This window comes from Gobius niger, assembly GCF_951799975.1.
Source record: "Gobius niger genome assembly, chromosome: 4".
NCBI lineage: Eukaryota > Metazoa > Chordata > Actinopteri > Gobiiformes > Gobiidae > Gobius > Gobius niger.
In genome coordinates, this window is record NC_136855.1 from 3,832,971 (window position 1) to 3,847,705 (window position 14,735).

Below are 14,735 nucleotides of genomic sequence, written 5' to 3' on the forward strand. Positions count from 1 at the left end.
AACGTTTTAAACTGACATTTAAAAGTTGTTGAAATTTGTCAATTGCAAAATATTGTAGATTGGTTCTCAAATTTTAAATCAAAAGGTTAGAAAAAAAAAATCAGCATTCAGATCACTGCTACTTCCTTAGGTTTTTACCAATTTCAAACTTTAAAAGCTACACATTTTTCCCAAACTAAACCTCTTGCTTAGCCTTGTGCAGTAAAGTTAGATGAGTCGCCCACGTCAATATGTTTAAAATGAGAGCTATTCATTTTCCAATAAGAGGAGCTTCATGTCCTCATCAGGGACAGCTCTATGAGTTAGGGGGGGGGAAAGAATTATTATAATATCTATATGAATTATTTTGATGTAAGACAATATCGTCGTTGGGACATCAAGAGTTTATTGTTGGCAGCTGTGTTGAAAGAGAAGAACCATTCCAGTTGCGCCTTTTTATACGCTCCCCCCCTACAGGCCAAAGCTGCAACTGCACTGGAAAGTCAACACGCTCTGCTAACTGCTATGGCAAGAAAATTTACAGCAGAGTCACCCCGGGGTTCGGAAGGCCTGGTCTACAGCATCAATAACTCCAACCAATCCTCCACTTCAGCCTGTTCATGCTGAGCGTGTGCACTTTGTTTTCAAATTCAACTGTTTGTGAAATGCTCCATTCGTCTCGAGAGTGTGATACCTCGTCGTCAGATATAAAGTGGGTCAGGAGACAGATGAAAAGTTAATCTGAGCTGCGGTGTGGCAGAGTGAGCCCGGACAGGGATTGACGGCTCTCGATAATGACTTTTATCTGGGTTAGAGCACACGCTGCCATTACGACCCGCCACTGCCTTACAATCCCACCACAACCTGTCCTGGACTGGCTAAGGCAACACAACAACCTCACAAACACACAACCTGTCCTGGACTGGCTAAGGCTACATAACAACCTCACAAACACACAACCTGTCCTGGACTGGCTAAGGCTACACATCGACCAAACAAACACACAACCTGTCCTGGTCTGGCCAAGGCTACACAACAACCACACAAACACACAACCTGTCCTGGACTGGCTAAGGCTACACAACAACCACACAAACACACAACCTGTCCTGGACTGGCTAAGGCTACACAACAACCTCACAAACACACAGCCTGTCCTGGTCTGGCTAAGGCTACACAACAACCTCACAAACACACAGCCTGTCCTGGACTGGCTAAGGCTACACATCGACCTAACAAACACACAACCTGTCCTGGACTGGCTAAGGCTACACAACAACCTCACAAACACACAACCTGTCCTGGTCTGGCTAAGGCTACACAACAACCTCACAAACACACAACCTGTCCTGGACTGGCTAAGGCTACACAACAACCTCACAAACACACAACCTGTCCTGGACTGGCTAAGGCTACACAACAACCTCACAAACACACAACCTGTCCTGGTCTGGCTAAGGCTACACAACAACCTCACAAACACACAACCTGTCCTGGACTGGCTAAGGCTACACAACAACCTCACAAACACACAACCTGTCCTGGACTGGCTAAGGCTACACAACAACCTCACAAACACACAACCTGTCCTGGACTGGCTAAGGCAACACAACAACCTCACAAACACACAACCTGTCCTGGACTGGCTAAGGCAACACAACAACCTCACAAACACACAACCTGTCCTGGACTGGCTAAGGCTACACAACAACCTCACAAAGACACAACCTGTCCTGGACTGGCTAAGGCTACACAACAACCTCACAAACACACAACCTGTCCTGGACTGGCTAAGGCTACACAACAACCACACTAACACACAACCTGTCCTGGACTGGCTAAGGCTACACAACAACCTCACAAACACACAACCTGTCCTGGACTGGCTAAGGCTACACAACAACCTCACAAACACAACCTGTCCTGGCTAAGGCTACACAACAACCTCACAAAGACACAACCTGGCCTGGTCTGGCAAAGGCTACACAACAACCTCACAAACACACAACCTGTCCTGGACTGGCTAAGGCTACACAACAACCTCACAAACACACAACCTGTCCTGGACTGGCTAAGGCAACACAACAACCTCACAAACACACAACCTGTCCTGGACTGGCTAAGGCAACACAACAACCTCACAAACACACAACCTGTCCTGGACTGGCTAAGGCTACACAACAACCTCACAAAGACACAACCTGTCCTGGACTGGCTAAGGCTACACAACAACCTCACAAACACACAACCTGTCCTGGACTGGCTAAGGCTACACAACAACCTCACAAACACACAACCTGTCCTGGACTGGCTAAGGCTACACAACAACCACACTAACACACAACCTGTCCTGGACTGGCTAAGGCTACACAACAACCTCACAAACACACAACCTGTCCTGGACTGGCTAAGGCTACACAACAACCTCACAAACACACAACCTCTCCTGGACTGGCTAAGGCTACACAACAACTTCACAAACACACAACCTCTCCTGGACTGGCTAAGGCGACACAACAACCTCACAAACACAACCTGTCCTGGCTTGGCTAAGGCTACACAACAACCTCACAAACACACAACCTGTCCTGGACTGGCTAAGGCTACACAACAACCTCACAAAGACACAACCTGGCCTGGTCTGGCTAAGGCTACACAACAACCTCACAAAGACACAACCTGTCCTGGACTGGCTAAGGCTACACAACAACCTCACAAAGACACAACCTGTCCTGGTCTGGCTAAGGCTACACAACAACCTCACAAACACACAACCTGTCCTGGTCTGGCTAAGGCTACACATTAACCACACAAACACACAACCTGTCCTGGTCTGGCTAAGGCTACACAACAACCTCACAAACACACAACCTGTCCTGGTCTGGCAAAGGCTACACAACAACCTCACAAAGACACAACCTGTCCTGGACTGGCTAAGGCTACACAACAACCTCACAAACACACAACCTGTCCTGGACTGGCTAAGGCTACACAACAACCACACAAACACACATCCTGTCCTGGACTGGCTAAGGCTACACAACAGAGACCGCGCAAAGGGGCGTGTCTGAGAAAATAACTACATTTTTCCGCGCGGACCTCCGGACACGTCAAGTATAATCCAACCTTATGGCTACACATCGACAAACACACCTCTCACTTTACTTCCAAGTTCCCTCAACTTCTGCCAACCGTATTTTCCGCACTTTAAGTCGCACGTTTTTCATAGTTTGGCAGGGGGCGTGTCTTATACTCCGGAGCGACAAATACGTGTTTTTTTTTCTTCTCTTAAATTCCAATATACAATTTCACATGCCACTAGAGGGCACTGCAGGTTAATCGAGCAGCAGAAAGAAAGTTAGGAGTGAGCGAGAAGGGAAGGTTACACTTAGAAGAAAACAAAACAAAGCTAATCACGAGCTAAAAGCTAGATAACAGCTAGAGGGACGACTTTGCAAATGAGAGATTGAAAAACATGCTGTTGGGAGAGGTTTGTCATCGGTGCAGAGGTTTGTTCCTTATGCTTTAGTATCTGAACTGTTTATGTGACGTTAACATAACACCTATTTAGTTTGTTGTGTGATGTGTCACGTTAGCAAACCGTACTTCTATTAAGCCTGTTGTTTTTTTCTCATTACGCATTTTAATGACGCTAGTGCATCTTATACTCCGGAGCGCCTAATAGTCCGGAAAATGCGCTACTCTTTTTGAGTATCAACAATGTGTGTTTGTCTTTGCCTTCTGTAACCTGTTGATATGCCGTGCCAACCAAAAAAATAACACATACACTAGGGCTGTGCAATTACTCGAAATTCAATAACGATTTCGGTTACAACAGTAAACGATTACAAAATTAGCATAATCGCAAAAAATCGATTATATATATATATATATTTTTTTTTCTATTTTTTTTTTTTTTTTCACATTTTTTCCAATTTTCTTTCCTCATTTTTAATTTTTGGATTTTTGTCACTTTTTTTGATGGATTTTTGTCTTTTTTCTGCTGGATTTTTGTCTTTTTGTAATGGATTTTTGTCATTTTTTTTGATGGATTTTTGTCATTTTTTTGATGGATTTTTGTCACTTTTTTGATGGATTTTGTCACTTTTTTTGATGGATTTTTGTCTTTTTTTTGATGGATTTTTGTCATTTTTTGCTGTATTTTTTGTCACTTTTTTGATGGATTTTTGTCACTTTTTTTGATGGATTTTTGTCACTTTTTTGATGGATTTTTGTCATTTTTTTGATGGATTTTTGTCACTTTTTTGATGGATTTTTGTCATTTTTTTGATGGATTTTTTATCACTTTTTTGATGGATTTTTTTAAAGGCAACAAATAATCGTTTGAATAATCGTGATTGCAATTATGACAAAAATAATCGTGATTATTATTTTTTCAATAATCAAGCATTCCTAACATACACATGATCCCCCTCCAGCCCCCCTGCTGTCTGAAGAGTGGAAGCTTGGAGCAGAATGTGGCTGGACATGTCAAAGGAGGTATGTGAGGTGACCGAGTGAACACATTTAGTCTTAGACGGCACCTGCTGCTCCCGTTTAGGCTCGGGACACGCTGCCCACGTTTATGCAAGCGTTCTGACCCCACATTGTGTGACACAGAATGTTTGAGCTGCCTTTAGAACTTCACAAGAGGCCACACTGACTCTGCATTTCCGCCATTTCGCAAAGTAGAATCACTTCAGTTTTTCAGCGTATGCATCAAGACTTTAGTGCATCTTCCATTCTTTACACGCAATCGGGGGCTGTGGTTGGCAATTCACTGTATTAGATCAATAATAATTATTCTATGATGGCAAAAACAATGTTGATAAGCATTGCTTCCCTCGCACTGTAACAGATCTGTTAGTTTATATCACAGCGTTAGAGGCCTGGATGTATCAGCTGTTGCCAAACAATTCGCCCAAACTATGGGGCAAAAATGGCAGAAAAAAAAAGGAGAGCAGTCGCTATTATTGAAGTTTACTCAACATGACGAACAACATATCATGATTTTAAAGAAACAGATGCACTTTTTGACCCTTTTTAACATTGTTACTTTCTAAAGAACTACATGCTCCATACTTTATATGACTAACATTGGTTTTCATGAACATTGTTCCACTTTCTCTGCATAAACAAGTGAACACTTGACTCACTGAAAATGGGCCCATTGACCCTCTACTAAAAGTATTTGTGGGACAGTGTTTGGTCCAAATGTTTAGCCTTGAAGTGCTGCCCTCTACTGTTCTGGCTGACTTCATGACCATTATTGGCTCTGTGTTTGACTGGGAAGGCGGTGGAGCATTGTAGCCTCATTAATATGCTTGACATCACCAAAATATCGGATTAAAAAGAATCAAATGTATTGTCACAGCCCTGGTTACAGGAGCTCACACACATTGACCTGAAGTCCCCGGCTCCAGAGCAGTGAGAGGCCTTTTCTAAACATCTAGAGGACGCCACTTCAAAGTGCCTTTAGGACTCACTAAAGTCACATTGTAATAAAGTGACATTTGTAATTGAATAATGTCTAAGCACAACTGTCTCTAGAAATACAAATATCTGTGTAATTATGTCATTTATTGGCAGTGTTGCACCATTTCTGTCGGCCAGTAATATGACTGAGAAAGTGGTTGACATACGGGTCAGAACAGCTGACTGGCCCAAACGCAGCACAGTCACTGGGGGAAAAGTCACTCATGTGTTACATAACGGGCCACACCTCGTCCTGCATTCCTTTAGCCATAAGCAAGACAGAAGTCTGTACTTTAATAAGACACTGCTCATGAACAAAGCACATTCACACGGTTGCCTGGTTACCTGTGAGCACACCTGGGCCTTTGTACACCCATTGAGTTTGTAGGTGCATTAAGTTGCCATGTGTACGAAATTTGCAATATAAATAAAGTTGCCTTGCCTTGCCTTACACAACCAACACACACCACATGGGAAGGTGCTATATTCCAATAAAAATGGGGCTTGAACTGCAGCAACTGGCTCCCTGCATCTGGATTTTTCAATGAATTTCTTTAATGAAAGAAAAAATAAAGAAAAGAAACAAGTTTGGTTCATGGGTCAATGTGTTCTTGTCGTTAAAGTGGACAACGTTAGGGACAAGCACAATGCCAAACGGATGGAAATTCTTCTTGATGTGGCCAGAAAGACTATTTTGAAGTTCTGGATTTCCAGTGACTGTCCTACACTTGAACACTGGTACACAGAGGTCTTGAGGAAAGTCCCTCTGAACTGACCAAATATTTGCTTATAATGTGTGATAGTGAGGATCCTTTTGACTATGGGACTTCAACGGATCTGGTGGCAATAACACTTGATATTTCTGCTGATTATTTGTTTTATTTTTATTTCATGTTACGGGGGAAAATAAGTATTATATTTGCGTGTAATATGCACAGCAATCCCAAATAAAAAGCAATGGAAAAAAATAAAAAGTGAGGGGTGAGGCGGGACCAACGGCTCGTCGGCCTCCTCCCTACAGGACACAGCGCTGTCCGCTTACCTGCCAGCGTGCGAGGGATGTTGAGCAGCGAGTCGTGCACCAGAGGGTCGTCTGCAGAGTTGACCAATAGCAGAGGCACATTGACCTGCAGACAGAGGGCAGGGCCAGGGTCAGAAACACACACCCAAACACCTAGGTACAGGAGACGGGGGTCGCTCTTACATTGTGGATGTAGTGCACACAGCTCTCCTTCTCATAGTACTCTTTCAGGGAACTGTGGCCATGGAACTTTCTGTTAACAAAGACACAACGTTAGAGCAGGCAAGGCGGAGAACAGACTAATGTGAGGTCACATTTGAGAGAAGACTGAAATATAAAGGACAAACATTTCAGAACATGTTTGTGGAGGGATATTGTGTGAAGAGAACTTTTCAATTGCCTAAATATCAAACATGATTGACTTTGTTGTACTTCAAAGCTCCTGAAATATGCACTGAAGGATATTCATTGCAGGCAATAGCAGAGAGCACAAACCTCATGATGTTGTCGTCGATCTGCATGAGTGAGGTGGCTGTGAACAGGCGGCTCAGGTCTGCCTCGATGCTCTTCATCGACGTGCCTCCAAACAGACTGTGCCTGGACACAGGCAGCATTACACTACATTACACATATACTCCAGAAGCCTTCTCTTGTACTGCTTACAAGCAGGGCATTGCAAAACTGGTGGAGGGTTTGATGTCAATACCAAAGATGCACTCAGCCAGCTTTTTTTGCTTCCGATACCGATACTGGGGGTTTGAGTATCTGCCGATATCCGATACTAACTGATGCCTGTTAAACGTAGCTTTCTCTCAGATGAAAAGTGAATGTTCCTCTTTTCTCCAGTGTGAGATCAATAAAGTCTTATCTTTTCTTGCCAATGAGATGTCACATGTCAGACACAGTTAGAAGGTCCGGGTTTGATTCCCACCCAGGCGGGGCCTTTCTGTGGAGTTTGCGTGTTCCTGTGTCTGCGTAGGTTTCCTCCGGGTACTCCGGTTTCCCCTACCACTAAAACATGTACAATAGGCCAGGATGAATGAGAGTCTCTACCAAATAAACCAACAAACAAACAAACATATCAATGATTAATTATATATATTAATAAACTAATGGAAAAAACAATAAACAAGGGTCACTAGACTTTTCTACCCTAAATATAAATTTAAACTATACAGACTTATAATATGAGAGTGCAATACACTCAAATCACACTGTATTATTCTGAAGAAGCTGCAGCTGTTTACGACATTGTGGCTAATGCTACTGCTAATGAAAAGATGTATGGTACCTCTTAGATACCTTCACTCAGTGTTTAGAGTGTAAGAAGAAATAGCACCAACTGCTTTGGCTTCAGCATCTTTTTCTAGGGCGATACCAGCCTGGTATCAGAAAAAAACTTCAGGTACTACCGGTATCAAAAAAATGAAAGCATCACAAGCAGGTACGAAAAAAAAAAAAAAATGCTTCTCTCTTTAGATCCAAGTTTTGATGTTGTTGGTCCAGGGACAGCATTAAAGGAAGTGTTTCAGCTCAAATAAATTATTTTCCCCCCAATTTTTCCACATTTCTCTTTTTAATTTTTGCCACAATTTATCAAAACTTATAGTATCGGTATCAAAAAACCAAACAGTGATAAAGTTCTGATATTGAAAAAAATGTGACGGAACCCAGCCCCATCTTTTACAGGCTCTCGTTTCTATTCACAGGTGGTATCGGACTGGTTCTCTGGATCGGCAGCTAACCTGATTCCAAGTTTTAGTACTAGAAAAATGGATTTGGAACAACAGCAAACATATTACTTGAAAAAGCTGATGTCTCAGTTGCTTTGACATGTTTTGGCTGTCGGATCAGGTACAGCAGCTGATTGAGAGGGCAGTCTCCATGTTAAAGGTTAATCAATGATTCTCCTCTCAGTTAGCTGCTGTCGAAGGTTCTATATGTGTTTGTATTTCATGCTTTAGTAATAGACGCTCACTTTCTCCTGATATTTCATGTCACTGACCGATAGTACGTGTTATTTGCCGTTTTGAAAATGTTCGACTTCAACGACTGTATGAAATTGCTGCCTGCATTTGAACATTCTGGACCGAACTGCATCTGACATGACACAGGAAAGCTTTTAACAAATGTGCGCCCAGACCTGTGTGACAGTATGATCTTCTTCATGTTGTCGGCCATGAGGAAGTTGTAGAAGCGTCTGAAGTGGTCCCACTGCAGGAAGGTCTCCTGAGCCCTGAAGGAACACAGACGATCAGGGGTTAGAGAGTCAGCAGTCACAGCAGCAGAGACAGGCCACGTTAACAATTATTTACATCCAAATTTCAAAGCGTATATGCCAGTGTGATGCCAAATTTGAACACCAAGACCTTCTAGTTTTAAAAAAATATGTGCGAGACCTGTGTGAGAGAAACACAACTAACCTTACATTTGCCGTTCTTAACCCTAATTATATCCTGATCAGGGGGGGCGGCAGATAACAGGTTAATCCTTCACTGCCAAAACTGAACCACCCCCAGATGCCGTAATCCAAAAACTAAAAATGTCACCATTTGAACAGAGAAAAACAGGTCCTCCAGCTTTAAGATTTAAATGTTTTTTATGGTCAAAAACTTCTTTTTAACATGTCACTTTCAAGCACAAGAAACGACAATTAGCTTGCACCACCCAGTTATTTAGCATCGATGCTACTTCTGGATTTATAATAGGTTGCGTTTACGTGACATCACAACATTCTAAAGAGCCTACAGATACAGACGGCATCTCGTCATAGAAGGGGGCGTGGCTTCGCCGAGGGGGAAAATAGAATCTTTTGGGAAACAAAATGTTTCACTCTTTTTAGCCATTTTCCGGCGAAATATAAACATATTTATCACATACAAAAAAAGATAAGTCTGAATGGGGTCCATGTGGATGTTTATTCACAGCAGATTGTTCAGTAGAAGTAAAAGAAAATGGCAGTCGTAGCCGTTAGCATTAGCACAATGCTAACATGAAGCATCATTTTAGCATTCTACGTTTTGTATGTATTTATGGGCTGCTCCCCTCCATGTCTTTGTATCTTTATTTAGTAGAAAAGTATATTCATAATTCAGCATTTGTTAAAGTAGTTTTTGAATAATTAGAGAAAGTTTAGATTTTTATCAAAATTGTTTTCCCCCTTAACTGTTTTCAAACATGACCATATATGGGCGATTCCAGAGATGCCGTCTGCATCTATAGATACAGACGGCATCTCGTCATAGAAGGGGGCGTGGCTTCGCCGAGGGGGAAAATAGAATCTTTAGAGAAACACAATTTTCCCTCTTTTTAGCCATTTTCTGGTGGAATATGAACTTATTTATCACACATAAATAAAGTCAAATGTAGCAGCAGATTGTTCAGTAGGAGTGAAAAAACGGCAGTTGTAGCAAGCGCTAGCTAACCGTTAGCATTAGCCCGATGCTAACATGTAGCATGAAGTTAGCATTCTCCGTTATTCATGTATTTATGGGCTGTTGAACCACTTTGCTCCTCCCCATGCCTTTGTTTCTTTATTTAGTAGAAACTATATTCATAATTCAGCCTTTGTTACAGTAGTTTTTGAATAATTAGACAAAGTTTAGATTTTTTCAAAAAAAAATTCCCCCTTAAATGTTTTCAAACATGACCATATATGGGAGATTCCAGAGATGCCGTCTGCATCTATAGTGTCTGTATGGTTTAAAATTGAGATGGAGCAACTGAAAAAATAATGGTGGTAACTGTCAAAAGAGTTTGTTTTCTCTGTCATTCCTGAGGCCGATTCAAATGAAACAAAACTTCAAAGTTCCACGTCCTCTCTTCCGGCACGTATGAACTACGCTCTAATTATTTCCTCCTAAAGGCGTCCAGAAGTGGAGACAATATTCAAAAACATGAGCGTGATGTTGGTCAGTAGAATAAGAATAATGTGGTGGGTTTTAATCCAGTCACTGTCAAATAATGATCAGGGGAAACATTTGGTTTTGGGATATTTTATTCAGGAACTGTTTCTCTCCCATAGAGTTGAATTGGCACCTGCTCCAACTGCAGTAGAATTCTAGAACACGAGTTCATTGCTAAAAACTGTTAACATGCTGTAGACGCCGAACACCCGTTTTTCCACAAAAGTCTGCAAATACAATGTACTACTTGTATTATTTATATTGACAGGTAAAATAAAAGTATGTGAGAGGTTTATTTTATAGTCTTGGTGTTCAGGAACCATATTAGTATAGAAACAAGTCTGTGTTTACTGTGACATGATTAAACGTAATGCACATTTTAGATTGTCACATTCCTCTGACTGGTTCAAATGACATTCAAACCAAGCCGTGCCGGGACTTTCTCTGTGAGACAATAACAAAGGCTTTCCTAATGTGATTGTGTATTGGTTTGTTGCTCCAGGTTATGTCAGAGCTTGATTTTGGAGGCTTTTCAAGGAACAGCTCTCTTTGTTTATTTGGAGAACTGAAAATAATGGTGGCTGTTACTTTAAACTATTTAAAAATAGAAGACTTCAAAAGTCTTCGGGACACAATGATATTTACAGTTGGCCATTGTTAAACATGAACGAGACTTTCACATGTAACCCACAATTATTGTTTTCAGATTTCAGATCAGTGAGAGCCAGTTCTTTCTGGATTAGATGGTGACATATCCAATACAATGTTATTTCTATAGTACGTTTCATTAATTCAATTCACTTCAACTTTATTTGTTTTTACCAATTTAAAACAACTGCAGTCGACCAAAGTGCTTCACAGTTTGACAGACATGTCATCAGGAGGATGTGCTCACTTGTTCTTGTTGCCATTTGTCTTTTTCAATTTTACATTCAGTTTTTTCCAGGGAACATATTGCAAATCCTGTAAAATCAACTGTTTGGAGTTTTTTATTATGACATGTTGTAATGTCCACACACACCTCCTCCAGCTGTTCTGGGGTGTCGCCTCGGGGTCCCCCCAGAACAGCTGGATGAGGCGTGTGTGGACCGGGAAGTTTGGGCATCTCTGCTGACACTGCTGCCCCTGCGACCCGGCCCCGGATAAAGCGGAAGAAAATGGATGGATGGATGGATGGATGGATGGATGTTATAATGTTGCTCTCAGATCTGGAGTAGAATTTCGTTTCAGTCACGCAATCCTGACTAATCCTGCTTACCGCTGTGCACTCGAACTGTGCTTATCAACGCGCTGTTGATTTGTTAGCATGCAACTGGGTAACAATGGAGGCCCATAAACACAGCCCTTTGTGGTGCAGCAGTCACTGTCATTAGTGTCTAATTAGAGCTGCTGATCTTTAGAAATCCACCATTTTGATTTGATTGCTCGTAAACATAGGTGGGCCTTACCGGAGTGCGCTGTAGCCCTGGCACACACTGACACAGCAGAGCACCCTCTCCTGGTTAGTGCGGTTCTCTCCCAGGAACTTGCAGACGATGTTCCCACCCAGACTGAAGCCCACCACGATGAGCTTGGTGTGAGGGTAGGCCCGCTTTATGTACCCGACCATGGCCGAGTACTCCCACGTGCAGCCTGCGAGGGGAACAGACAAGCCTCCGTTACACACAGTCAGCACAACCGCCACAAAGTGCCGTCTATTAGGGATATACTATTAGTCAAGTCCTCAAGTACAAATGATGTGATATGTCAACTAAGCTGCTAGGATTAAAGACTATTAAAAAAAAGGGATGATTAAAAGTTGCCTCACCAAAGTCAGAGTGCGCAGTCTCTCTCAGACAGAGCAGCTCTGAAGCTTTGTTTTTCAAAACTGGGATATTTAACTATGCAACCGACAGCACATTTAACAAAAAAAACAGCTCAAACTACCCAATTCTGCAGACATTCTGCAGCAACATTTACCATTTTTCCTCTGGCAATTCCTACCCAGCCCAGTGCCAGGTCTGACCCATGTAGTCGAGAGTCTCTCTGGTCAGACCAGGGTCACACAGGGTCAGCCAGGTGCAAGACTGAGCCAAAGCACTGAACTGATACTAGCTTGACATGAACAGAGGAGAGAGGACCGCCCTCACAAAAGCAGACCGAGGCTCTGATTGGTCAGAGGAGAGAGGATCGCCTTCACTAAAACAGCCAGGTCATACCAGATTTTATAATTTACATCATACACTGCTGAAAAAGGTGATTTTGCCGATGTTAGCATATGACTAACTTTAGCTGCTGCTAGCATGACATCTGTATGTAGCTTAGTTTCATTGTTGTCTTTTAGCTGTTTCTTTCCTCTAGTATTTGCCTTGGCACTTCTGAATAATTCCATTAACTCCACCAAAAGGTATTATTCGTCCACATTGTTCTCATCGCGGCTCATACAACTGTTCATCGGCGTCTTGTTGTCCCTTCAGTAATGTGTATTCTAGCGTGCGTATCCGCTAATCCTCTATTCATAATTTCGTTGTTCTCTGTGACAATGACAATAAATCTCTTGAATCTCGAAAGCACAATTAATGCAATATCGACAAAGCATCTTCAATTTTAGCACATATTCAACAAAAATGTCCACAAATCTTGCCCTGCAAAGCAGCAATAGCATTTGTAGAAAAATCTTTAAGAAGTAGAGGAAAGATATTTGCCATTACTCTGTGGGGAATAGTGATTCTCTAGTGTCCTGTACTTTAAAGACCTCTTTTGAACAGAGGGGAAGTGAAACGTCCCGCCTGCCTCATGCTAACAGGCGAACAGCAGCTGCGTACCATAGGTGAACATGCGTGGGGAGGTGAGCTCGATGTTGGGGAGCGCCCCCAGGTGGTTGAGCACTGCGCAGCGGTAGCCCTCTTTCTGCGAATGGTCCACAAATGTGCGGATGTAATGCTTCTCACTGTGGTTTCCTATGCCGGGGCAGATCACCATGGTGATGTCCTCTGGTGAAGCAAAGGAAAAGGAAGTTAGTCAAGCTAGGAGCAAACACAATCAGCACGTTAACATCAGCACGAGACTACTGCCTGACTGACTGTAGAAATCCTTAACACAATCATCATATTACACAGTTTAACCAGGTTGTTCCCAAGCTGTGGTCCGTAGACTAACGACCACTTTAAATCCACAATATGAAAATGATATGTGATCCAAATAAATATTATTCAATATTTGATTGTTTTTTTTCCAGACAAGCACAAATGTTTCAAATGTGAAATGCACACTTGAGTTTGACAGAAATAGATATTTTGTGTGTGCTGTGTTCACAGACAGGGTTTTCAAGGGCAAACCCTGCCTAACAGGGGACCGGACTCTCAAAGGTTTAGAAACCGATGTGCCGTAAAGCAAACCATAGGAGGATTTGAAGTTCGTGTGAGGCCAGAGAGGCAGCAGCATTAGGCCCGGAGCGTGTGCCTAGATATGTTTAGCTTAATAAGATCATGTGTGTTTATGCCATAATGACCTGGATGCACCGGTGTGTGTAACAGAGCAGCTGAGGACAGGCAGCTTTTCAACGACAATAGAATCCAGCCTCTACATGAATCAGGGCCATTATGTAGCAATGAATACAAGGTACAATCACACAAGAAATGTGAAATGAACTTTTCTCAAGAGTCAATGAGAAACATCAGCCTGTTCCTATGCTACACAAAACCAATGTCTGAAAAACTGATCTGTCTGGACCAAAACAAACATGGCTGCTTAAAAACTGGACAAGATAACACGGAGGACAGAAGACAGTGTGGACATTTGCAGAATAAATGGGTCAAGCACTCAACACTGTTTATCTGTTTATTAACAGTAAGCCTTAAAGGGACTAGGGGGACTCATTATTGAGTGAATTAACACCTTTTTGAGTGACAGTGCAGGATTTTAGAGGCAGTTTAGGTGAACAGGTCTGAGCTCATTCTACACATTTAGGACATGGAGGAACATGTAGGGGGAGGTAAATAAATAATTTTAAAGAGGGGGTATTATGCTTTTTTCAATCACATAGCACCAGTCTAAAGCACACTACAATGATGACGCAACCTTCTGTTGGTCTGTAAATGCAGTAAATTAGAATAACTGCCTTGTATAAAATTGTTCTTTCAAAATGGCTACACTGAACGTCTTGAAATAGGGCCCTGTCTCTTTAAGACGCCCCCTGACCCTTTCTGACACACGCTGTCTGTGGCATCACAACATTCCGCTCGTTTTCTCCACAGTATTGAAACTACGATCGGTGCATTTTAATTTTTATTGTTGGAAAGGAGCTACTGTTTATCACTTTGTGAACAATGGCCACACAGGATATGATTTGGAGACGAACCTTCCACACCGGACGC

The 14,735-nt window shown here is 42.3% G+C and overlaps 1 protein-coding gene across 1 annotated transcript in view; it reads right to left on the bottom strand.

Moving 5' to 3' along the window:
• Positions 1-14,735, bottom strand: part of LOC306962077 (monoacylglycerol lipase ABHD2-like) — a 31,069-nt gene that overhangs the window by 2,126 nt on the left and 14,208 nt on the right. The window contains exons 5-10 of the mRNA XM_079555121.1: positions 13,185-13,352; positions 11,829-12,012; positions 8,619-8,711; positions 6,971-7,072; positions 6,659-6,728; positions 6,497-6,581 (exon numbers count right to left, since the gene is read on the bottom strand). Of these exons, the coding sequence (XP_079411247.1) occupies positions 6,497-6,581; positions 6,659-6,728; positions 6,971-7,072; positions 8,619-8,711; positions 11,829-12,012; positions 13,185-13,352 (702 nt within the window). The remainder of the gene's footprint in view (positions 1-6,496; positions 6,582-6,658; positions 6,729-6,970; positions 7,073-8,618; positions 8,712-11,828; positions 12,013-13,184; positions 13,353-14,735) is intronic.